This window comes from Artibeus jamaicensis, unplaced genomic scaffold, assembly GCF_021234435.1.
Source record: "Artibeus jamaicensis isolate MK-2021 breed Jamaican fruit bat unplaced genomic scaffold, CSHL_Jam_final contig_1030, whole genome shotgun sequence".
Lineage (NCBI taxonomy): Eukaryota > Metazoa > Chordata > Mammalia > Chiroptera > Phyllostomidae > Artibeus > Artibeus jamaicensis.
In genome coordinates this window covers 90,697-114,328 of record NW_026521202.1, presented here as the reverse complement: position 1 = coordinate 114,328, position 23,632 = coordinate 90,697, and the positions used below count along the sequence as shown (strand labels likewise).

At 34.6% G+C, this 23,632-nt stretch overlaps 2 protein-coding genes across 6 annotated transcripts in view; both read right to left on the bottom strand.

Annotated features, from left to right (window-relative positions):
• The window catches only part of LOC119043925 (UDP-glucuronosyltransferase 2A3-like), a 29,729-nt gene extending 26,772 nt beyond the window's left edge, over window positions 1-2,957 (bottom strand). The window contains exon 1 of the mRNA XM_037138109.2: window positions 2,164-2,957. Within this exon, the coding sequence (XP_036994004.2) occupies window positions 2,164-2,887 (724 nt within the window). The 5' untranslated portion in view covers window positions 2,888-2,957. The remainder of the gene's footprint in view (window positions 1-2,163) is intronic.
• Window positions 2,958-13,309: 10,352 nt separating this feature from the next.
• The window catches only part of UGT2A1 (UDP glucuronosyltransferase family 2 member A1 complex locus), a 46,400-nt gene continuing 36,077 nt past the window's right edge, over window positions 13,310-23,632 (bottom strand). For 3 of the 5 annotated variants that reach the window (XM_053662952.1, XM_053662948.1, XM_037138111.2), the window contains 5 exons: window positions 23,325-23,473; window positions 20,278-20,409; window positions 17,569-17,656; window positions 16,709-16,928; window positions 13,310-13,677 (listed from right to left, as the gene is read on the bottom strand). In XM_053662952.1, the coding sequence (XP_053518927.1) occupies window positions 13,398-13,677; window positions 16,709-16,928; window positions 17,569-17,656; window positions 20,278-20,409; window positions 23,325-23,473 (869 nt within the window). In that variant the 3' untranslated portion in view covers window positions 13,310-13,397. The remainder of the gene's footprint in view (window positions 13,678-16,708; window positions 16,929-17,568; window positions 17,657-20,277; window positions 20,410-23,324; window positions 23,474-23,632) is intronic. The other 2 variants (XM_053662957.1, XM_037138110.2) reach the window with 1 other exon arrangement.

Sequence of the window (23,632 nt, the reverse complement as noted above, 5' to 3'; positions counted from 1 at the left end):
TTACAACTTATATTGAGCCCTAAATGACCATGAATAGCTACAGCAATTTTAAGAAAGAAGAACAAAGTAGGAGGGATCATAATACCTGATATAAAACTAATTACAAGGCCACTGTAATCAAAACAGTATGGTAGTAGCATAAGAACAAACAGACTAATGGAACAGAATAAAGAAAGAAACCCAAGTCTCCATGGTCAATTAATATTTGACAAAAGGGGAAAGAAGCATAAAATGGAGTAAACATAGCTTCTTCAACAAACTGTGTTGGGAGATCTAGTCAGCTACATGCAAAAAAATAAAATTATATCACCAACTTACATCATACACAAAAATAAATTCAAGGTGGATAAAAGCCTTAAATATAAGTCATGACACCACAAAAATTCCAGAGGAGAACATAGGCGGGAAAATCTCATATATCCCACACGGCAATATTTTTATATTTTTACCAATATGTCCCCTAGAGCAAAGGACATAAAGGAAAGAATAAACAAATGAGAGCTCATCAAACAAACAAACAAACAACAAAAAAAAACCAACTTCTACCAGGCTAATGAAAACGGCATTAAAGTGAAAGAGAGCCTCCCATTTTGGAAAACATTTTTGCAAATGATATGTCAGACAAGAGTTTGACAAAATATATAAAGAACTCACATGACTCCACTCGAGGAAGACAAACTTGGGCAAAGGACCTGAACAGATACTTCTCCAAGGAGGACATAGAGAGGGCCCAGAGACATATGAAAGGATGCTCAGCACCAATAGCCATCAGAGATTTGCTAATTAAAACTGCAGTGAGATAGCATTTCACAGCGGTAAGATTTGCTAATTAAAACTGCAGTGAGATAGCATTTCACAGCGGTAAGAATGACCATCATAACCAAATCAACAAACAACAAGTGCTGGTGAGGCTATGGAAGGGGAACCCTAATATACTGTTGGTGAGAATGCAGACTGGTGCAGCCACTGTGGAAAACAGTATGGAATTTCCTTAAACAACTAAGAGTGGAACTATCTTTTGACCCAGCAATACCACTGCTGGGTTTATACCCTAAGGATCTTGAAATAACAATTCAAAAGGACCTATACACCCCAATGTTCATAGCAGCACAGTTTACAATAGCCAAGTGCTGGAAGCAGCCGAGGTGCCCATCAGTAAATGAGTAATTCAAAAAACTGTGCTACATTTACAAAACGTAATATTATGCAACAGAAAGAAAGAAGGAGCTTCTACTCTTTGTGACAGTGTGGATGGAACTGGACAGCATTACACTAAGTGAAATAAGCTAGACAGTGAAAGAGAAATATCATATGATCTCACCTGTAAGTGAAAGCTAATCAACAAAGTAAACTAGCAAACAAAATACAACCAGAGACATTGAAATAAAGAACAAAATGACTAACCAGAGAGGAGGGGGGAGAGGGATAAAGGGGAGAATAGGGAAAGGGCCATCAAAGAACATGTATAAAGGACACATGGACAAAGCCAAAAGGGGTGGGTTCGAGGGTGAGAGGCGGAGATGGATGGGGCATGGGGTATGGTGGGATGAAAATGGAAACAACTGTACTTGAACAACATTAAAAAAATAAAGTTTGTGAGAGGAATAATAATGGTTGGCACCTGTTCCAGTAAAAATGGTATAAATATAAGGATAATTATCAGTAATTATCAAAAAATTTGGGAGCAGATTCAGGTGAATTAAACAATTTGCTTATTAATAATGATATTTTAGTTTATTACCTGCATCAGTCAAGTATGTTATCTTACTCTCAGAATAAACATTATCCTCTCTTTCCCAAGAGTGGCTATAACATCCTCTACATGGAAACTTAATGTACTGGACTTATGTGTAATATCCGGATAGCACAAATATTCCATCTCCTAGAGCATTAACATTTTTGTATATTTGATATTATTTTGGGCAGGAACCTAACAAGTATCAAGTAATCTTATGAGAAATGGTATGATGATTATAATGACAGAATAAACATGGCAAAAGATTTCTTGTTCCCATTTCCACTTACCTCTTACGATAACCAGTTGATTATTGTCACTGGTCGAATCTTAATTGGAGGACAGATATTTTAAAATGCACTCCTTTCATCTACTTAGATTTTTGCATTTATTTTGATAACTTTAAAATAAAAAGCAGAATCTATTACCTAATGCCTTGCTATAAAACTGGTCCCAAAAATGAGTGTCGTAATCCCGGATCCAGAAGTCAAAGAAAACTGAAAGCATTGTGTTTTTCACTCTTTCCAGAAAGGTCATCCGATCTGTTAGTGCCACCATCTGAACAGGAACATAGGAAGGTGGAGCTGGGAGTTTCCCACAGTGTTTCTCCTTCATGCCTCCTATAGATACTCTCAATGTGAGCACGAAAGGGACTTGGAGTAATTCGGCAATCAGCTCTCCACAGGGCATCACAGGGTCTATAAGCATCAAGTCATAGTGGGTCTCCTGGAGCTTCTTCATGAACGTCTTATTATAGATTGCACCCTCACACATGATTTTTAAAATTTCAGTTGTTTCAGTAAAAAAATCATTCAATTTTATCGTTGATTGCCAGGGTTCTAAGTTTGGTAAGACATTAAGAATTAGGTCCAGAAATTTGTCATTTACATTCTCCACTGATTCTTTCTGAACTTCTGAAGGCAATACCTCAAAGTTCAGGGTGGAAGGTTTCCTGGAATCAATGAGCTTAGTATGTGGAAAAGTCAACACTGTTACCTCATGTCCTCTCTCTGTGAGTTCTTCCAGAATGACCTTTATGTTAAGCCAATGGCTCATGTCACAGGGCCACACGAGGACCTTCCCACAGAATCCACAGCCGGCACTCCAGAGTTGTAGCAGCAGAACTGCCAATGCCCACTTCTCAGGTAACATGACAGCAGTTCTACCACACACTGGTCTGCAGAGGGTTTAGGGTATTTCTGCCGAGTGCAGAGACCAAATGGCAAGTAAGACACACAGTAAGTTAAAAATTAACTTTAAAAGGAAAATGTCCGTGCACTATGTTCAAGGTTAATATTTACTGTGCTAATAAAACATAAATGAAAAATACCTGGGAGAAACTATTTAACCTCCAGAAATTAAAAATTAAATACATTAAGTAAAGACAAATTTATTTTCTAGATCATCAATAAGGAAAATAAAATATTTCACACACAGAAACATACACAAACACACTCACCAACATTCATTCTACTCTGTTTGCAGGTGCCAAGTGGTTTAAGTGAGAAAATAGTACGCATATCTTTCCCTATGTGAAACAGCAAATAATTTGCTTTGATACACATGGAAAGTACTTTGATAAGAATAATATGGCTAGTACAGGGTGTTCAGAATTCCAGAGGAGAAACACAGTCCTCTATGGAATAAGTGGAAATAGCTTCAGTGAAGTAGATAACATATAAGGTGAGATGAAAGCCGTGGTAGGCAGAGTATGGCAAAAGGACAGATTTCAATTGAGTAGAGGAATGAGAAAAATGCATGGCTATTTGGATATTTGGTCCATATTCACTCTGGTGAGTATGGACCACAGAGAAAGTTGTGGCAGTAGGTTTTAGAATGAAATAGGGGATAATAAGTGGTCCTGAATGGTTTGGATTTTAATTTAAAGGTAAAACTTATTTACTGAAATTTTAAAAAGGGCAATCACAAGATTATTATTATTATTTTGCAAATAATTCTGGTGCTATACATAGAATGGCATATAAAGGCAAGAACTAAAATGAAGGGAAAATGATTAAAAATCTGTATTTGGTAACTTCAATATGGGACCATCATAGCCTGAAACATGGACTGAAAATAATAATTGTGAAGAATATAGTAGAAATTTGCAATTAGTGGTTAGATCTGAGATTGAAAACAATGTATAAGAGGAAAGACACATGCTTTTGTACAAAGATGTAAAGAAATATGATTTTCTGCCTGAAAGACCAAAAAGCTGATAGCAGCATTAGATAAAATATACACAAGATTAGCGGCAGGTTTAGGAATCAATTTGATGTATTACAGGAGCGCCCAATGCTTGGGAGCCGGGCTGCACAGCAGGAGGTGAGTGGCTGGTGAGCAAGTGAAGCTTCATATATGGGGTCAGCCACTCCAGGTCTTTCCATTACTGCCTGAACTCTGCCTCCTGTCAGATCAGTGGTGGTGACAGATTTTCGTAAGAACATGAATCCAACTGTGAACTGTGCAAACGAGGTGGCTGTTCCTTATGCGAATCTAATGCCTGGTGATGTGAGGTAGAACTGAGGGGTGATTATCATTAGCAGGGAGGTTTGACTGCACAGAGACCATAATAAATCAATTGTTTGTAGATACATATCAAAACCCTTTTAGTGGGTGGTGACAAGGTGCATCAGGCGGTAAGCTGTATAGTGGCAAGTGTGTTTATGTATTTCACTTGTATAGATGCATCTGGTGGCAGGCTTTAAGTCAGAATCCAACACCTATTTTGGTCTGCACGTGGCCCACCCGTTATTTTCATCCACACCTTTTTTTCCATGCTGCACACTTGTCTCAGTCACAGTTTTGGTAAGCCCAAAATAACCCTAGCATGCAGTGACTTGTATAATTATTTCATTATATATTACAATGTAATAGTAATAGAAATAAAGTGTACAATAAAGGTAATGAGCTTGAATAATCCTGAAACCATCCTTTGCCCGGTCTGTGGAAAAATTGTCTTCCATGAAAGCAGTCTCTGATGCCAAAAACATAGGAGACTGCTGATCTTTCAGATTTTTTCTGGAGTGACTGATTTAGTAGGATAACTCCATGAAAGTATTTATACACCCCTTGGATATTCAGATTTAGGCAGATTATGTTGCAAGATATGAAGTAATTATTCATCCATCTACTCATCTATCTATCCGTCTACACTAATAATATACATCAGCATAATTCCTTTTACATTAACACACTCAGTAAACAATCTGTACCTCCTACATTATCCAAATTTTCTCAGAAGAGCTGTAACTCATGATCGACACTCATACTGCATGAACTTTTATATTAATAGATGAATTTTGAAGAAGGGAACATTTTTTTCCATCTTGCATCCCTTTATGTGAGATGACTTTGTAAGAATTATGGTTCATTGTGTTTTTGTATCTGTGCATGTGTGAAAAGTGATAGTAGAAGAATAAATATATTACAGACTAGGAGATTATCTAGAGAGCCAGGAAAAATATCATATCTCATACTCTATGTCTAATAAATATTGGGTTGTTATAATAGCATCTCTCAGTAGAGGTTGGGTTGCAGGTATAACTTGACTGGAATAAAAATTATATTCAAAATCTGGAACACAATTTCAAACTTCAATACACATTTTTACCATAAACAGAAATCAAGTGCTATTGTGAGAGCACTTCATCTTGCAACATTCTTAGTTTATACTCCTGAAACCCAAGTAAAAGATAGTGTTTCTCTTCAGTTCTTATTAATTGCTAAGTACATATTGTTACTATATTTATCTATTATTGTCTTTTCCTTCTTACTACTGTTTCCTTCAAAAATCCCTAACACTCCATATTTCTTTGAAGACTTAGAATGTGTTATGCAGTTGTCTTTATTACTTCCCCAAATTGGCCATTATGCTGGCAAAGAATTAACCTAATGTTTGGATCTCTGTGGTCTCCTTTATGCTGTTGATCTATTTCTTTTGTTGTTTGCTGGGACTGATACCCTGTATTACCCAAATGATTTTTAAAAAATGATATTTGTTACTCTTCAGTTACCATTGGCATACAATATATTAGTTTCAGATTTACAACAGAGTGATTAGACATTTATAGAACTTACAAAATGATCACCCCGATAATTGTAGTACCCATCTGACACTGTACATAGTTATTAAAATATGACTGACTATATTCCAAATGATTTCAAAAACTTTCCACCTAAATATTGTTTTGATTTCTTGAAATAAATAAATATAAAAAAGAACATATTCATCTTGCAGAAGTTGTCCCTCTAACTTGTTCCGTATTTCATTAAAAACCATCAATATTTAAATAAAAACACAAGTTAGAAATCCAGTAGTCCACCTTAATTCCTTCTCTTTCTTGAATACTTAACTTCTTTTATTTACTTTACTTGAATACTTTACTTCTTTTATTTAAAGGTCTGGGGTAGACCTTTGAGTCTACCCCAGAGTGTCTCATGAAAGTGTCTTTATCTCTCTACCAAAATGGTAAATACCTTCCTTCTGACCTCAGCCATGCTTGTCAGGATTACTAAAGCAGTCTCCTTAGTGATCTGCGTGGTTGTACTTTTCTATGTCTACAATCCATTATCTAACTTTAATCCCACTGGAATTTTTAAGATGCTACTTCATTCATGTCACACTTCAGCTAAAATTCTTGATGTTGTGTCCATATGAACTAATAATTCTTAGAAGATCTTCTGTGCTGTATAAGATGGTTTGGGGATGCAAATCAAAATTTGTAATAGCATGTCACTGTTATCAGGTTGTATTCTTTAAAGGAATATCATAACTTGTCATATCATAAGAGATATTAAAAACTCCATTGTAATAGGCCTATCTTCAGTAAAATTTTGGTGAGTTTGCAATTCAATCTTCCAACAGACTGAAAGGTATGTAAATATAGATGAGGAATTTAACATCCCAATATGTTCAGAGTAGCCAAATTTTTACTTTTTCCAAGTCTCACAAATTAATTCAGTGGGTATCCCGAAAGAAAAGAAAAAAAGAGTTAAGTGGACCCAATTAGCACATAAGTTAAAATGGGGAAATTTTACCATTAACTTACTGATAAAGCTATTAAAGTAAAACTAGGTTTAGTTCTTCTAAAATAATTATGGCTTATAGATGTAAATAGAAAGGGGACATTAAACAATAATAAGACAAGCGGAATCTGATCGACAAAACAAACAAGCAAGCCAAATATAAGCCAGAAACATTGAAATAAAGAACAGACTGATGGTAACCAGAGGGGAGGGAGGAGAGAAATAGTGGGGAAAACAGGAGAAGGGTCCTCAAGGAATGTGTGCGAAAGGACACATGGACAAACCTGAAGGGGGTAGGACTCTGCGTGGGAGGTGGGGATGGATGGAGCAGTGGGAAGTGGAGAGGGGAAAATAGAGACAACTGTACTTGAAAAACAATTAAGAAAATAATAGGACAGAAAGAGGGAGAGATAAAGAGAAGAAGGGCAAAAGGAGAGAAGGAAGGAAAGAAGGAGAAAGAATCTGAGAAAGAAAAATAAGAAAGGGGGAAGAAAGATGGAGTAAAGAGGAGGATATAAAAATAGTTATATGTTATTGTACTTTCACTATGAGAAAGTCAACAAAAAATTTAACCACAGCTCCATAATACTGATCAATTTAAAGCACATTTTCCTCCCAATTAAAATGAAAATGATAAATTAGTTCCACCATATTTGCAGTGAATCACTATTAGTGGTTTTTGAGTGCAGTAAGGGATGTATTTCTGTCTTCATCTTGTTATAGTCTCTGATTAGCTCATATGCTTGAAGGAGTTTTGAATATAAGTCTATTTCATTCTCCTGAGTCAAATCTCCTCACATCTCTTGATAGGCCAATATATTTATAGCAAGAATTCTAGAAGTATTTTACACTCATGTCCACCACCTTTTGGTGATGTGAGGGAAATATGTACATGCTACAAATGCTATACTGCCTTATTTTATGTTTCTTGAAGGAAAACAAATAGTAGGTATTAATTTTAGGATTAGTGTTCAGAGTTCTGTCTGAGATCATATGATTCCATGCTTTTCATTTGATAACAAAGTTTTTCCTGCGGACACTCAGTATGATATTGTCAATGACTGATGAGGACTGCAACTATAGCTTCTTAGTCAATGTGTTTATACCCTCTAAAGGCCTTGTTTATGTGCTTCACATTCTACTGTGACTACCAAACCCATATGTGATTTTGGTTTCTAAGACATTTAGGCCACATTGTAGGTATGACTGAGTTTATATATAGCATTTATCAAAATTTTGTAATTAAAGGAGTGATTCACAATAATAATATTAATATGTCTAGTAAAAGAGAATGAAATTACATGAAAGTTTACAAAAGTTTATTACATAAGGTTTATGTGAAATGTTACACCTGAGGTATTGTGGATTAAAAGAGTGAATTATAAGTGACTAATAATCATTTCCTTTAGCTATTATTTGCATACAATTGAATTATAAATGCAATGTACTAATCTATAAAAATAGCTAACAATCAGTAACTTATTTGTTTCAATATACCAAGTGTATATTTTTATTTAATGACTATATTCTCCAAAATTGCATAATAATTTAAATGAGATTGTTTTAATTTCAAAGAATTTTTGGAATTAGCCTGAGCACATGTCAAATGCTTTGCTGTAAATTAAGCAAAAGGCAACAGGAAAAGGGGCTTCTGTAGTCAGTAACTACTAATATTTCAGATATTAGATATTAGGTAGATGGGTATCTAGAGAAAACTTTTACTAGGCTTTTTAGGTGTGGCCATGTTACTAAGTTCTTTTCAAAAGCAGGTGAGCAGTCTTTGTATAATATCTTGATCACATGATTTAAATAGAAAATATTCTTCATTGCCTTAATATCTTGAGTTAGCTTATAGGTGTCATTGCCTAAATATATAGGCAAGAACAACAACCTAAGTGATGAAGGCACATCAAAATAATGAAATAATTGTTTCCTTTATATGTGGATGAATTTTTCAGTAGAGCTTTCTTTCTCCCTTAAGACATTTAGATTAGAAGTACACTTCTATGCAACATGAAGCATGGTAGTGTACCTGTTGTTTTACTGAAGCTTGTATACTGCTGTGTCTATCATTTTATTCCAGGTGAGAGACCAAGGTACTTTCAACCAGGGAAAAACCCATGCAGCTGAAGAGTATGGTGCAAATTCTAGATATACAAGGTGGGGCAAAAGTAGCTTTACAGTTGTGAGTATGCAAAACAGTTTATTCTTGTATTATTATTTATTAACTATTGTATTATTTTCCATATGAACAACTGTAGACCAACTTTTGCCCCACCCTGTATTGTGAGGTAATGCTGACACATATTAATGGACAATTATAAAAGAAAAAGATGAATAATGAGCCCAGTATTTTTTACGTGAGTACCTGGAAAGACTGAATTGATTTTTAACTGAAATAGGGGCAGTTTCAGGAGACCTGGTTTGGGTGAGGGAAAGACAGATCACTTTCAAATATCAAATGTTAAAATACATGTGAGTTCTGACTAGTGTGGCTCAGTCCTGCAAAGTGAGAGTTTGCTGGTTCCATTTTTTGACAGGGCACATGCCAGGGTTGTGGGTTCTGTCACCTGTCAGGGAGCATAGGAGAGGTGACTGACATTTCTGTCTCACATCAGTGTTTCTCTTCCCTCTCTGTCTCCCTCCCCCCTCTCTAAAAATAAACATTAAAAAGAATAAATGAATTAAAATAAAATAAAAAAATGTGAACATCCTAACATAGATGAAGAGATAGCTGTTGGACTGGTAAGTCTGGAGTACAGTATAGATAAACATAAGAAATATAAATTTTACAGTAATTTTATAGTGACTTTACAGTAATTTTATAGTCACACAAATAATTATCAAAATTATTTAACTAGGTGAGATAGTCAAAGAAATAAGTTCAAAATTAAAATAAAGGTCAAAACAAAAAGAAAACTGGCCCAATTCAAGCCTAGAGGCATATACATTTGTCTTACTATATTTGAACATTATTTTTTGTTGAATTTTTATATTTTATTGATTATGCCATTATAGTTGTTCTATTCCCCCCTTCATTCCCCTCTACCCTGCACACCCCTCCCCCAACATTCCCCCCTTTAGATTATGACCACATGTCTCAAGTTCTTTAGATTCTATATTTTCCATACTATTCTTGCCCTCCCTCCTATCTATTTTCTACCTACCATCTCTACTACTTATTTTCTGTACCTTCTCCCCTCTTCTTCTTCTCCCACTCCCCTGTTGCTAACCCTCCATGTGATCTTCATTTCTATGGTTCACTCCTGATCTAGCTGTCCTCTTAGTTTGTTTTTGTTTTAGGTATGGTGGTTAGTAACTGCGAGTTTGCTGTCCTTTCACTGTTCATCTTTTTTATCTTCTTTTTCTTAGATAAGTCTCTTTAACATTTCATATAATAAGGGCTTGGTGATGATGAACTCCTTGAACTTGATCTTATCTAAGAAGCACTTTATCTGTCCTTCCATTCTAAATGAAAGCTTTGCTGAATAGAGCAATCTTGGTTGTAGGTCTTTGGATTTCATGACTTGGAATACTTCTTTCCAGCCCCTTCTTGCCTGTAAGGTCTCTTTTGAGAAATCCACTGACAGTCTGATGGGAACTCCTTTGTAGGTGACTGTCCCCTTAGCTCTTGCTGCTTTTAGGATTCTCTCCTTCATTTTAATTCTGGCTAATGTAATTATGATGTGCCTTGGTGTGTTCCTTCTTGGGTCCAACTTCTTTGGTACTCTCTGGGCTTCCTGGATTTCCTGGAAGTCTATTTCCTTTGCCAGATTGGGGAAGTTCTTTTTTATTACTTGTTAAAATAAGTTTTACACTTGCTCTTTCTCTTCTCCTTCTGGTACCCCTATACTTTGGATGTTGGGACATTTACAGATGTCCTGTAGGTTCCTAAGCCTCTCCTCATGTTTTTGAATTCTTGTTTCTTCATATTTTTCTGTTTGGTCATTTTTCTCTTTCTTCTGGTCCACTCCATTGATTTGAGTCCCAGTTTCCTTTCCATTACTATTGGTTTCCTGTGCATTTCCCTTCATTTCAATTAGTTTAGCCTTCATATGTTCCTCTAATTTGTGGTTAAAATCAACCAGTTCTGTGAGCATCCGATCACCAGTGTTTTGAACTGTGCATCTGATAGGTTGGCTATCTCTTGGTTGCTTAGAAGTATTGGCTCTGGGGCTTTGAGCTGTTCTTGAGCCATAATGTTTTGGTATGTTCTGGCCTATTCCATATGAGGGCAGGAGGCTTAGGTATTCACCAGGGTGGGGCCATCCAGGTTGCTGGGTTGTGACGCTATATATGGGGGCAGGGTCAGAGAGGGGCAAGGTGTTTGCTTTACTCTCTCTCAGATTTTGGTTTCCTCTGCTGCTTCCCACAAGCTAAACTTGCTCCCCTGGTGCCATCTCCCGGGTGTGGGCCTGTGTACCCTGCAGGACCCTGTGGGTCTCTCCAACAAACTCTCTGTGGGCCTGGGAGCCTCTCCTGGCACCTTGACCTTGAAAGTCTTTCTAATTGGTGCTTTCAGGCTCTAATTGCTATTGCTGGGGCCCTAGCCTGAGCAGTCTGTCTCACTGCTTGCTCCTTTGCCTGGTTTATCTGTGCTTGAATGTGTGACCATGGTCAGCCAGACACCTTGCACCCTCACTGGGTTTGCCCATTGCCACCCCATGCCTGCGATCTGCCAACCAATGCCCACGCTTCTGAATCTGTCTGGCAGATCTTTCCTGCCCACCCCCACCTGGCCAGCCATTGACTCTGCCCCTCTTACCGGTCTGGCTGAATGGTTCCTTGTTGTTGGACTTCTGTATAGTTCAACTTTCTGTGCTTTAGCTGCATTTTTGTTACTAAAACTATGTTGTCTTTATACTTGGTTATGTGAGGAGGCACAATGTTTCCACCTATGCATCCATTTTGGCCAGAAGTATATTTGAACATTCTTATATTGTTAAGTATAACAATATGGTAAATATTGTATAATAATATGATAAAGAAATAATCTTGATTTTAAAAAATATGTCACTAAAATAATAGAAATATATTGAATACTTTCAATCAGAAGAAAAGTTAATGAAATAAAAAACTTTATAAAAATAATTAAAATATCAAGTAGCCTTTGAAACATAATAAAAAAGTAAAAATAAAAAAGAATTAAAAAACAGAAATAGAAATAGGTAAAGTTATCATAAAAACAAAATATGACAGTTTTCCTAGCAAATATAACTATAAAAATAATTTTTCAAGTAAAAGACAATTTGTAGAATTTATTTGAATATACAGTATGAATATATTGAAGAAGAAATACTTTTATGCTTTCATGATACAGTTATTTTTAAATTAGAAGTAATTTCTAATATACCATATTAAAATCAATAAGAATTTAAAAATTATTAGTAATCCAACGGATATTATTTATTTATCTCCTTAATTACACATAAAATATTGAAGTCAAATCCTTAGTTAGACATGTCATTAGGTTTATAAAGGGGAAGGAAAGTTCAGTCATTAATATATTTGTTAAATTAATGCAAAGCTAATTCAAATATGAACATTTGTTTTTAATTAATTTTTTGCATTGATAAATTATTACTATACCATTTTTGGTCAAGGAGATCTGCTAATATCTTATTTTCTCGTGATAACAATTTTCTTGTGATCTGATGAATTTAAATTTGTAGATGATAGAGACAAAAAATAATATAATGATCTTACATTCCAAGTAAATAGGTATTTGTTTTTTGACAGAAAACTAAATCTTTGATTACAGTAGTTATATATTATGAGCATTAGTGATTTTAAATATAATGAATTAACATTTAACTTTAAATTTATTAATTGTATCATTAACTAAAAATTTCATAAAATTCCTAATTTTTTCTATATTTCATATTATTTTCCCCAAAGTGATCTGTTCACCTTTAATTATTGTTATATTCTCTGTCCTTGAGAAAAATAATGACTTAATTGTTCACTTTTGTTTGAAGGTAATACCCAGACCTTTGCACTAAAGGGCACTAAAGGGCACACAGAACTTTGCACTAAAGGGAACGTAAGTCATGATTCTGTATGTGTTTAATGAAAATATTTGTAGACCTGTTCAAGTGTGATGTACCATCCCAGTTATCAATTTATGTTCTGACCCAAGTAATATTAGGCAAGCAGAAGGGCTTAATTTTATGAAAAAAATCAATACCATTCCTCTAACATACTAATCTTCTATGATGTTTCCCTGACTCATAGGTTCTATAGAACTCTTGTGAATTTTATTTTTCTATGCTGTATCTTTTACATCTATCTAATTTAACTCACATTTTATTTGTTCCCCAGAATTTAGCACACTGTTAGTAGCATATCACTTAGGGTTAAAAATAAAGATTTGATATTTTGTATAGAACATACATAAAACTCTTAATGTCCCTGTGTCAGGAAAGTGAGAGGAAAGGAGTAATGCCATCTGACAAAAGGCAAAGGAAGAATGGGACATGCTTGCTAGTTAATGATATTGTCCAATTCTTGGCTTTACCAGTAGATTAAGTTAGAAAAAAATGGGAATTTTGAAAACATGATATATTTTTATTAGGTCATTGTGGTGAACCTGAAAAGGATTGCCCATTCAGGACTTCATCACACTGGAAATGACCTATTCCCTCTTTTTTTTCTTTCCTGTTTTACCAATTTTTTGATAAAAAAATAAACAACATTTTGTGACCAAAAATATAACAGCTGCCACACAGGTTAGCAGGAACCCAATTACATCCAAAGAGTAGTATTGGAACCAGGTAAGGTTGTGAGCAGCTGGTCGAAGGTGTTTGGCTCCTTTGTGGCGCATGACAAACTCGATCCAAAAGACTGCTCGATCCAGGGGCTTTATAGGTTGATCGTGTTGAATCCTTGATAACCTCACAGCATTCTCTTTATAACTGGTAAGCAAAGACATAGACAGAAATTAGAGCTTTTTTTTCATTGAATGTAAGTATGTAACACTTCTGCATAACATATCATGCAAAGGCCATAGACTTGCTGAGAAAACATTTAATTCTTGCTGTGACATAAACTTTGCTACTGGATAGCATTTTAAGAATTTTAAAGGAGAGACTGTGAAAGAAATAAATTTTTGACAAAATGTAAAATATAAACATATAAAAAAGGAATGAGGCTAATTTTTTAAGAAGGAACCTTTATATTGCTTTTGAAGTATGATTTTAATGATTATTTTAAGGCAAAGATTGTGGCCAACCCTTCTTGTAGGAAAATATCCTTTAAGAATTCTGTAAGCACAGACCCTAATGTCTGACTAGTAAGTAATAATAGGCCCAAGACACTGGTCGTTAATATCAATGAGTCATTTTTGCAGTGTCTAGGATTCCTTCCTTGCACACACTTGTGTGTTTGTAAAGTAAGAACATTGTTCATATTGGCAATGTCTAAATTGGATGGAGGTACTAGGGTAATTTTAGAAATGGCAAGGAGATGAATTTTGAATCTTCTAGGTAAATATAAATATCTCACTAGAATTTGAGTTCCTAACCATTGCGGTATCATGGTGGTCATAGTTTTAGAGCTAATATCTCTAATGGTCTCTCAACACAGTGGGTATAGGTATATATCTGAAAGGCAAGTTATGCATTCACTTGAAATTTGGTGGCTGAAACAGAATTAGTACATATATTTTTGTGGGCAGGTTTGTGATAGAATTAAGTCCAGAGAGCTCACAGAGTCCCAAACAATTGGGCCTAAGAGGCCTACACCTAGACACAGCATAATTAAAATGATGAAGCTGAAAGATGAGGAAAGAATCCTAAAACCCACAAAAGAAAAGCAGGTAGTTACATACAAGGGAGCACAAAGTAAACTGTCATTTGATTACTCCACAGAAACATTTCAGGCCAGAAGGGAGTGGTGTGCCATATTCAAGGAGATGAAAAGTGAGGACTTACAACCAAGGCTACATTACCCAGATAAGTTATTTAAAATTAAAGGAGAAATAAGGAACTTCCAGAAAAGAAAGGGCTAAAAGAGTTTGTTAGCATTAAACGAGTACTACAACCAATGTTAAAAGGCTTTCTTGAAGAAGAAGAAAAAAAAAGATAGGAAGAAAAAACAGAAGACAATAGTCTAACAATAAAATGACACTAAATACATATCTATCAATAATCATTATTAATGTAAGTGGCTCAAATGCTCCAATTAAAAGACATAGGGTAGCTGAATGGCTTAGAAAACAAGACCTACATATATGCTGTCACCATGAGACCCATCTCAGATCAAAACACACACATAGACTAAAAGAAAAGAGATGGAAAGAGATATTTCATGCAAATGGAAAGGAAAAGAATAAGCTGAAGTAGCAGTACTTATATCTGACTAAATAAACTTTAAAACCAAGGCTATGTTAAGAGATATAGGACACTACAGAGTGATAAAGGGAATAATCCAACAAGAAGATGTAATCTTAGTAAATGTTTCTTCACCCAATGTAAGAATACCTGAATATGTGAAGCAAATCTTGATGCACATAAAGAGAGAGAGTGATAGAAATACAGTCAATAGTTGGGAATCTTAACACCCCACTGACTTCAATGGATTCATCTTTCAGACAAAAAATCAACAAGTGGACAGTGGCCTTAAACCACATACTAAATCCAATGGATTGAATTGATATCTTCAGAGCATTTTACCCCAAAGCAGCAGAATATACATACTTTTCAAGTGCACATGGAACATTTTTTTAGGACAGACCCCATGTTATGACACAAAACAGGTCTCAATAAATTTAAGGAGACTGAAATCATATCAAGCATCTTCTCTGAACACAATGCTATGAAACTAGAAATCAACCACAAAAAGAACATTGAAAAACATGCAAAACCATGGAAATTGAATAACATATTTTAAAAAATGAATGGGTTAAAAATTTATGCAATCTATATTTACAAAGGGAGAATAAAAAAACAGAATTTATTTGTAAAACAATTGTACAATTATTTTTACATGTTTAAACTTCAGTTGCCTTCAAAATACTCTCTATTTGATACAATACACCTAAAGAGACTTTTTTCCACTGCTCAACACAGTTGTTGTAATTGCTGATTTTGATGTTTTTTAGTGCTTCTGCCATTTTTCATTTCCTTTCTACCACATGGGTAAAACATTTTTCTTTAAGGACATTTTTTATCCATGGAAACAAAAAAAATGTCATTTGTGCCAAGATCAGGTGAATGAAGATGTTGGGACACAGGAGTCATGACACAGTTTTGGTCAAAAACTTCTAAACATGGTGTGGGAAGGTGTGCTCTTAAATCACTCATCATGAAATGGGCAACTACTTAGAGTCTTCAAAAAAGATAAAACTCACTGAAACTGAACACAGCCTCCCACAACAACGCCAGCTGGTACAAGGATACAGATGAGTTCCTAGAATACTCATGTAGTCAGGGAAGCCTGTGCTACAAGGGTCCTGCCCTCCAGAAGATAATTCCAGTTTCTTTGAGTCTCCTCATATAAAGTTATAACTATTCCATTTCCCTATATGCATGCATATGCCAATGATGGCATGCACTCAGTTTTAATGAGGGTTATTTTTGAATGATTAATATTTAGTAATTTTCACATCTATTTTTGTATTTACTGAACACTTATAATATTTAAAGAATTGTGTATATTTATGAAAATAAGCACAGAATTCAAAAGATATCTGAGAATTTGTGTCATCACTGACATTATTTTTTTTTGAAAAAATATTGATAGGTATTTGAACTTGGAGGGCTGTTTGCAATTTTAGCAAGTGACTTCATCAATTTGAGGGATGAAATAATAAAGTGCTTTCTATATTAGTCATGTTATGTTTGTTACTTGGAAGAATACCAATTACAAATACATGAAACATTGAGCATCCTTGAATGTGATTGATAACATAATCAATGGCAAGACTTTCAAAGCAGTAGTACTTACGAAGGATCATTAATGACTGTTCTTAAGGCATTGAGCAAATCTGCACTTGTCATTGTGTTTATGTTCACTTCCACAGCCGCTCCTTTGGCCTTCATGTGAGCAATGTTATCATACTGATCAGCAAACATGGGAACTCCCACCATGGGAATTCCATGATAAATGGCTTCATAGATCCCATTTGTTCCACCATGAGTGATAAAAGCTTTGGTTTTGGGATGACCTAATTTGAGGGTTGGGTGAGAAACAAATAAGGATTTAGTTATTTGTTAACAGAATTTCAGAGAGAGTTGGTAATAGGTTTTTACTACAGAATAAATCAATGAAGAAGGTGGTATTTTCTATAGAAGCTGAACACAGAGGTTATTGCTACATCAGAAAACTGTGATCTTAGGATATGGCGGAATTAACACCCTCGGCATTGTCTGGAGAGACTTTACTGAGAAGATGTTTTCTGAATTGAGACTGAAATTTAAAAAGTGATGAGAGGCTTAACTGAAGATGCACCTTTGTCAACCAAAGGAAGCAGGAATCTATAAATGGCCAATTCTTCAATTACATCTGCTTTAACATTGGCAGTAAAAATTATTAAATGTTGTTCTGGCTGGGTAGCTCAATTGGTTAGAGTGTTTTCCTGATATGCCAAGGTTGTGGATTTGATCCCTGGTCAGGGCACATACAAGAATAAACTAATGGATGCATAAATAAATGGAGCAACAAATCAATATCTGTCTCTCTTCTTCTCTCTTTCTAAAAAGTCAATAAATAAAAATTTAAATAGTTAAATGTTGATTAAATTTAGTTGCTATAAGTTATTTAACTTGTTTATCATCCAATTCTACAGCTATTCCTCTCAATCTTACCAAGAAGATCATTCTGGGGCATCCAATCATAGAGTCGGGTATTGGCTCCTAATGTGCCTGGTATATTTCCTGTGTATCTCCATAAAACCTGTAAAAAGAGTGTTTTAATTTTGCAAGTAAAAACATACAACTGAGGAATTTTAGTGCTGTAGAGTTATTTAAAAATTATGTAGCCTATTCTACATGATATTTGAGAGGAATGTACAAAAGGGGTAGTCAGAAAACATTGAGAGATACAGTAGGGCATTGACATCTACCTTTTTTGAAGGGCTTGTACTAATAATATACTAAGTATACTATTATCACTTAAAATGATGTTTATCACTTAAAAGTTTAAAAGATTGTAAGTGAAGAAACAGAAAATAAATATGACTAGTTTAGTCAACCAGAATTGTGGAATAAAACATATTAAAATAAATATAGATGCTGTGTAAATTTATTTGTCAGGATGCCATCTTAGCTCTCAAGTTTCAAAAGTAATATTTTCCAAAAATATAATTAGCTTTAGTTTTATTGTCTGGCTTTTGGATTATTAATTGTCTTCCTTCCTTCCTTTCTTCCTTTCTTCTTTCCCTTGTTCATTTTTTCCTTCCTTCCTCTCTTCCTTCCTCCCTTCTTTCTTTTAATTTTGGAGGGAGGATGAAATAGGAGGTTTACTTATATACTATTATTAAATGAAGTATCTTGTTAGGATGTTAAAGTTTCCTTACATAATCTTTCTTCTAGGGGATTCTGTAAAACAAATTCTAGATTATTTAGTAGTAGGTGGCACTTTCTTAACAGAAAAGTTTGTTAGCAATCTAAATGCCCATCAGTAAATGAGTGGATCAAAAACTATAGTCTATTTACACAATGGAATACTATGCAGCAGAAAGAAAGAGGGAGCTCTTACCCTTCTTAACAGCATGGATGGATCTAGAGAACACTATGCTAAGTGAAATATGCCAGGCAGTGAAAGACAAATACCATGTGATCTCACCTATAAATGGAACCTAGTCAACAAAACAAACAAGCAAGTGAAATATAACCAGAGACATTAAAATAAAGAACAAACTGACAGTAATGAGAGGGGAAGTGGGAGAGGGTAACAGAGTAGAAAGGAGAAAGGGTTGTCAAGAAACATATAAAAGACACATGGACAAAACTAAAAGGGGATAGAATCAATAGTGGGAGGTGGGGATTGCCGAAGTGGGGGGAGTGGAAGTAGGGAAATGGAGACAATTGTATGTGAGCAACAATATAAAAAAAGAGAAAATTTTAATAGACTTAAAAAACAAACAGAAATGTTTGTTAGAAAAAAAAATAAAATGTTTTTAGAAATAAAAATCCAAAGATTTAACAGACCTAATTAGTGTGCAAACTATCACAAAGATTTTTTACTTTAACTAATATGCAAATGTATAGTATCCTCAGATGTTTCATGAGTAGGAGCTATTAAAAATAATATAAATGAGCCACTTCAAAATGCAGTCAAATCTGCTGTTTCAGAGCAATTGTCTTGCCTGTCTTCTTCTTTAAACATTTTGAAGCTTTAAACTGGGCAAAATAACATTTAGACTATACCGAGAGCAGAATTGTATTCCAAACAACTGTTTTCAGAGTTAGCACAAAAGCAGATTTTCCTACTAAACTGCAAATTAAAGACATTTTTAGAATTAGCACAACCATATATAGCTAAAGAATCACCTCGTTTGTACCTATAGAAATGTCTTTCTTGGTGTATTAACATCAACAGACGTTTCTTCCTTTTTTAATGTAATTATTCCCCTTTCCTTTTCAAAAATACTCTTTGCCTTCATTTCCTAAGCAGAACACTATGAGTTTCTGTCTGAAAAATTCTTTTTTTTATCTAAATATTTGTTACTTCTCACCTTGGCCTTTAATTTTTTTAGATTAACAGAATATAAATACAAAGAGTAGAAATCTAGAATTGTAATGCCAAGAAAATTAAAGTTAATAGAATACTATAAATTAAAAATATATATTATTTGACAATAATATGAGGATTTTGTACAGTAGGAAATCAATTTAGAAAGATAGGCTTCTACTTCTAACCCAACTACATTTTGATAGAGTTCTAATAAAACCTAGAGATACAAAATATATTCTTGAGTATGATTCCTCTTTACATACCCTCTTTCTTTTCCTAGATCTTGAATTTAACACACTGGAGAACTTCTGGGAGTAGTAATTGCAGGTAGAAAGATTTCAAATAGTAAGAAGTTATTTGGATCTTAACATTTTAATTTCAATTTTCTTGAAAATAACTTTATAAAAAGATGAATTTCTACTCTGGTTGGGTAACTCAGTTAGCTAGAGCATTGTCCTGATATGCCAAATTTGCAGGTTCGACCACCAGTCAGGACCCATGCAAGAATCAGCCAATAAGTGAATAAATGAGTGGGACAAGGAACTGATTTCTCTCTCTCTCTCCCTCTCTCTCTCTCTCCTCCCTTCCCCATCTCTCTAAAATCAATAAACACATTTTTAAAGTTCTATTTTTATAGTGTTGCAGAGGCTCAGTAGAGAAATTAACAAATGTGCCCAAATACAACATGTTAATGTTTTGAAAAAGTTGTACGTAAAGGCAGTGCCATGTGTGCTCAATGTATAAAGAGTTTCAGCTTTCATCTGGAAAGAGTACTATTGACCACACACTCTCTGCAGTTGGCAAAGTGGCTGCTCACTTGGATGGTATGTTGCACTGACCTTCTGTGGAATCTGAGCAAGGGCTGTGGCAATGCAACTGGCTTTTTCTTCTGTGAGGTTTTTGACCATTGAACCCAGAGAAAACACCACAATACCATGTTCACCTGAACTTTGAACAAATTCTTCCATTTCCTGCAGAGATAAAATTATCTTTATTATATAAGTACAAGATTACAGTGTAATTTTTTACCTACTTTTCTAAATAATTGGGGTCAAGAGAAGTGTGAGAGATATTGTTAGACTAGTTCTGTGTTCTACTACATACCATCTAGATCTTTAAGAGAAAATATGTTTCTGCAAACCATGGCTAAAATATTTAATAAGAGATTATAAGTAAAGGCATAGAATCAAACCATTGCACCAAATGAATAGATAATAAAAGACAGATCTTTCCATGGTAGATGGAATTGTTACTCCTAAGGTTTCTGAGTTTTGCAGTGTATAATGCACAGCCACATTTCTGTGCTCATCATACATGGAATTATTACACCCAAATTCTACCCATGGTATGTAACCATTACACCCATGTATAATGCACACCCTTATTTTTCACTCAAAATTTTGGTAGGAAATTGTTCATTATGCAGGGCAAAATACGGTAATTATATAAACCAAAACAATTGTCTGCAATCTCATAAAAATGTTCCTTGAAGGAAAGATCCCCTCCAAAAAAGAATTTAGAGCTAGGCTTTAATTTTTTTTTTTTAGCATTCCAGTTTACAGCTAGTAAATTATTAATGAATTGACCTTTTTGTTAGGTATTTAGGATATATTATTCTCATATTTATTCTTTCCTTGATTTATAGGGCGACAAAGATTTAATTTTTTTAAATGGGATATTTAATAATATGTTTAAAAGGTGACAACACAAACTTATGCTATAATTATGAAAACATGTACGAGACAGTGATTCTCTTTTCATGCAAGTATGATACTAACTGCATGCCCTTAATTTGAACCTTAGCATGGAAGTAAAATACAACTTTCTTCACAAAATAAAAATTCTCTTGTATATTGCTTACAGTTGGGCAGGTTGAGCACCGTGAAGTCTGGGACTGGAGTCTTTCACCTCAGAAGCTACGTTCGTGTCACCTTGTAGATATGTACCATGCATTCTCTTTGTAACTATTCATGATTGCCCTGAAATCACTGATGTTTCTTAATGTGTGGCTAGTAAAATTAGTAGGAAAAAGGTGATTCCACAAATATAGACGACTGTTTTTAGCTTAGTTACTATTAGGAGATTATCTCTGAAGTACCAGGATTTAGTAGTTTTGTCATTTTGATTCATTTCCCTAAACTGATGATTGAATAAAAAAATAGAGCACACACACACACACCTTTAAGGCTTACATACCTACTTGTTTAATTTGGATTCTTGATTTGATTGCCTTTCATAGTTTTTTTATTCTGTGTATTCAGTAACTGGCACAATTCTCTCATCAGATAAGTCATGATCGGTATTTATGTTGTTCAAAGGTCTATATTAATAATAAGGTTTGAAATGGAATAATTCTCCTCTTTTGTAACAAAGCAAGTCTGAGTTGTTTTGCGAAATTGTGAAAAACATAATAGTGTGTCAAGATATTATGTAGTGAGCCACAGAATATGTCAATGTATCTATCTTCATTTAGATTTTAGTTCATTATCTCCTGTAATAACACTCAGTAGAGTTTGCCTGAAGCTGTATTTGGCTGGTGAAAAAACCACACTCAGCCCTGGCCAGTGTGGCTCAGTTGGTTGGAGCTTTGTCCCATATACCAAAGGTCATGGGTTTAATTTCCTGTCAGGGCACATACACAGGTTGTGAGTTCAATCCCCAGCTGGGGAGCTTGAGAAGACAACCAATTGATGTTTCTCTCACACATCGATGTCTCTCTCTCTCTCCCTCCCTCCCTTCTTCTCTCTTTAAAAGCATTGAAACCATTTACTTGGGAGAGGATTAAAAAAAGAAGGAAAACTATATTCAAAGTCCTGAAATGAAATTTTAAACTTAAATATGTATGTTACTTGAAGCAGAAATCAAGAACTCTACTGAGAACACCATTTAACCGTTCACCTTCTACAGAGACTATGTTATTTACCTAAAAGCCAAGCAAATGAGTATTTACTCACTTTCTCTTAATATGGATAAATACAATGTTATTATGATTACCTATTCATCTCTTTTTACTTTTCAATATAGTTTTCTTCCAATACTTTTACAGTTTACATTTATCCTTTTATAACTTTGGAATGGTTATAACTTTTATAACCATTTATAACTTTATAACTTTTATAACTTTTATAACTAACAAAATTTTTTTTCAGTAACCCCCACCCCTGACATCATGGTCATAGAGAACCGATTCAACATTTGGGTCTCTCAGTTTTATGACTTCTACTTCATCTTGATGACTCCTAATCTATCTCTAATTCTCTCTCCTGGGAAAGAAATATTTATTACCTACATAATTTCTAGAAATTGCTATCTGAAAACTCCTTTGGATCTTTAAAATTAATTTGAAATTTAATTCACAATTGTCATCTCAAGAAGTGTTTACATTATTTCTTACTTCAGTAAAAGTCACTGCTGTGCAAGAAGCCATATCTGATTCTGTGTCTTCTGACAAGATTTACTTCTATTGACCAAAGTCTGTGAATCTACTGAACAGTTCTCATGAAAGCTTCTTTATTACTCAAATAATCGTAGTGGCAAGTGTTCCTATTCATAATTCCACCATGCTGGTTACAATGACCATAGTAGCAGTTTCCTCAGAGACACTCAAGGGTTTAATTTCCTATTGCTTCAATCTCATTACCCACACAGTGGACATGCTCATACTTTTAACATGCTTGTATTGCTTCATTCTTCAGCTTAAATATGAAAGTCAAGTCTACAAAGGAAATACTACTCATAAGAGACCCCTATGACTTGGAAAATTGATTTGGAGTAACAACCTGAAGATGCACAGTAGCACGTCTCTGTTGTTTAGGTTCTAAACTGTTAGAGGAAAATCAGAATTTTTATCATAGGTACAACCCCCTCCCCAGCATAATAGACCTACCTTAGGCAATGGTTTGGCGGGTTTACAATGCAGTCCTCCTACAAACTCAAAATTAGGTAAGTATGGGCGAGGAAATTCAAAATCCCAATATGTCCTCATTAGCCAAATTTCTGCTTTCCCCATAGTCTCGCATAATGTAGTGGGTTTTCCTAAAGAAAATAAAGTTGGGTGGATATTATTAGCACATGTTTGTTAGGAAAATAAAGGTACCACTAATTTTCTGATGTGCTATTAAGGAAAAATAGATCTAGTTTCTGTAGATTACTTATATGACTAGATTTTAAAAAGAAAGAGAAATTTGAAGTAAT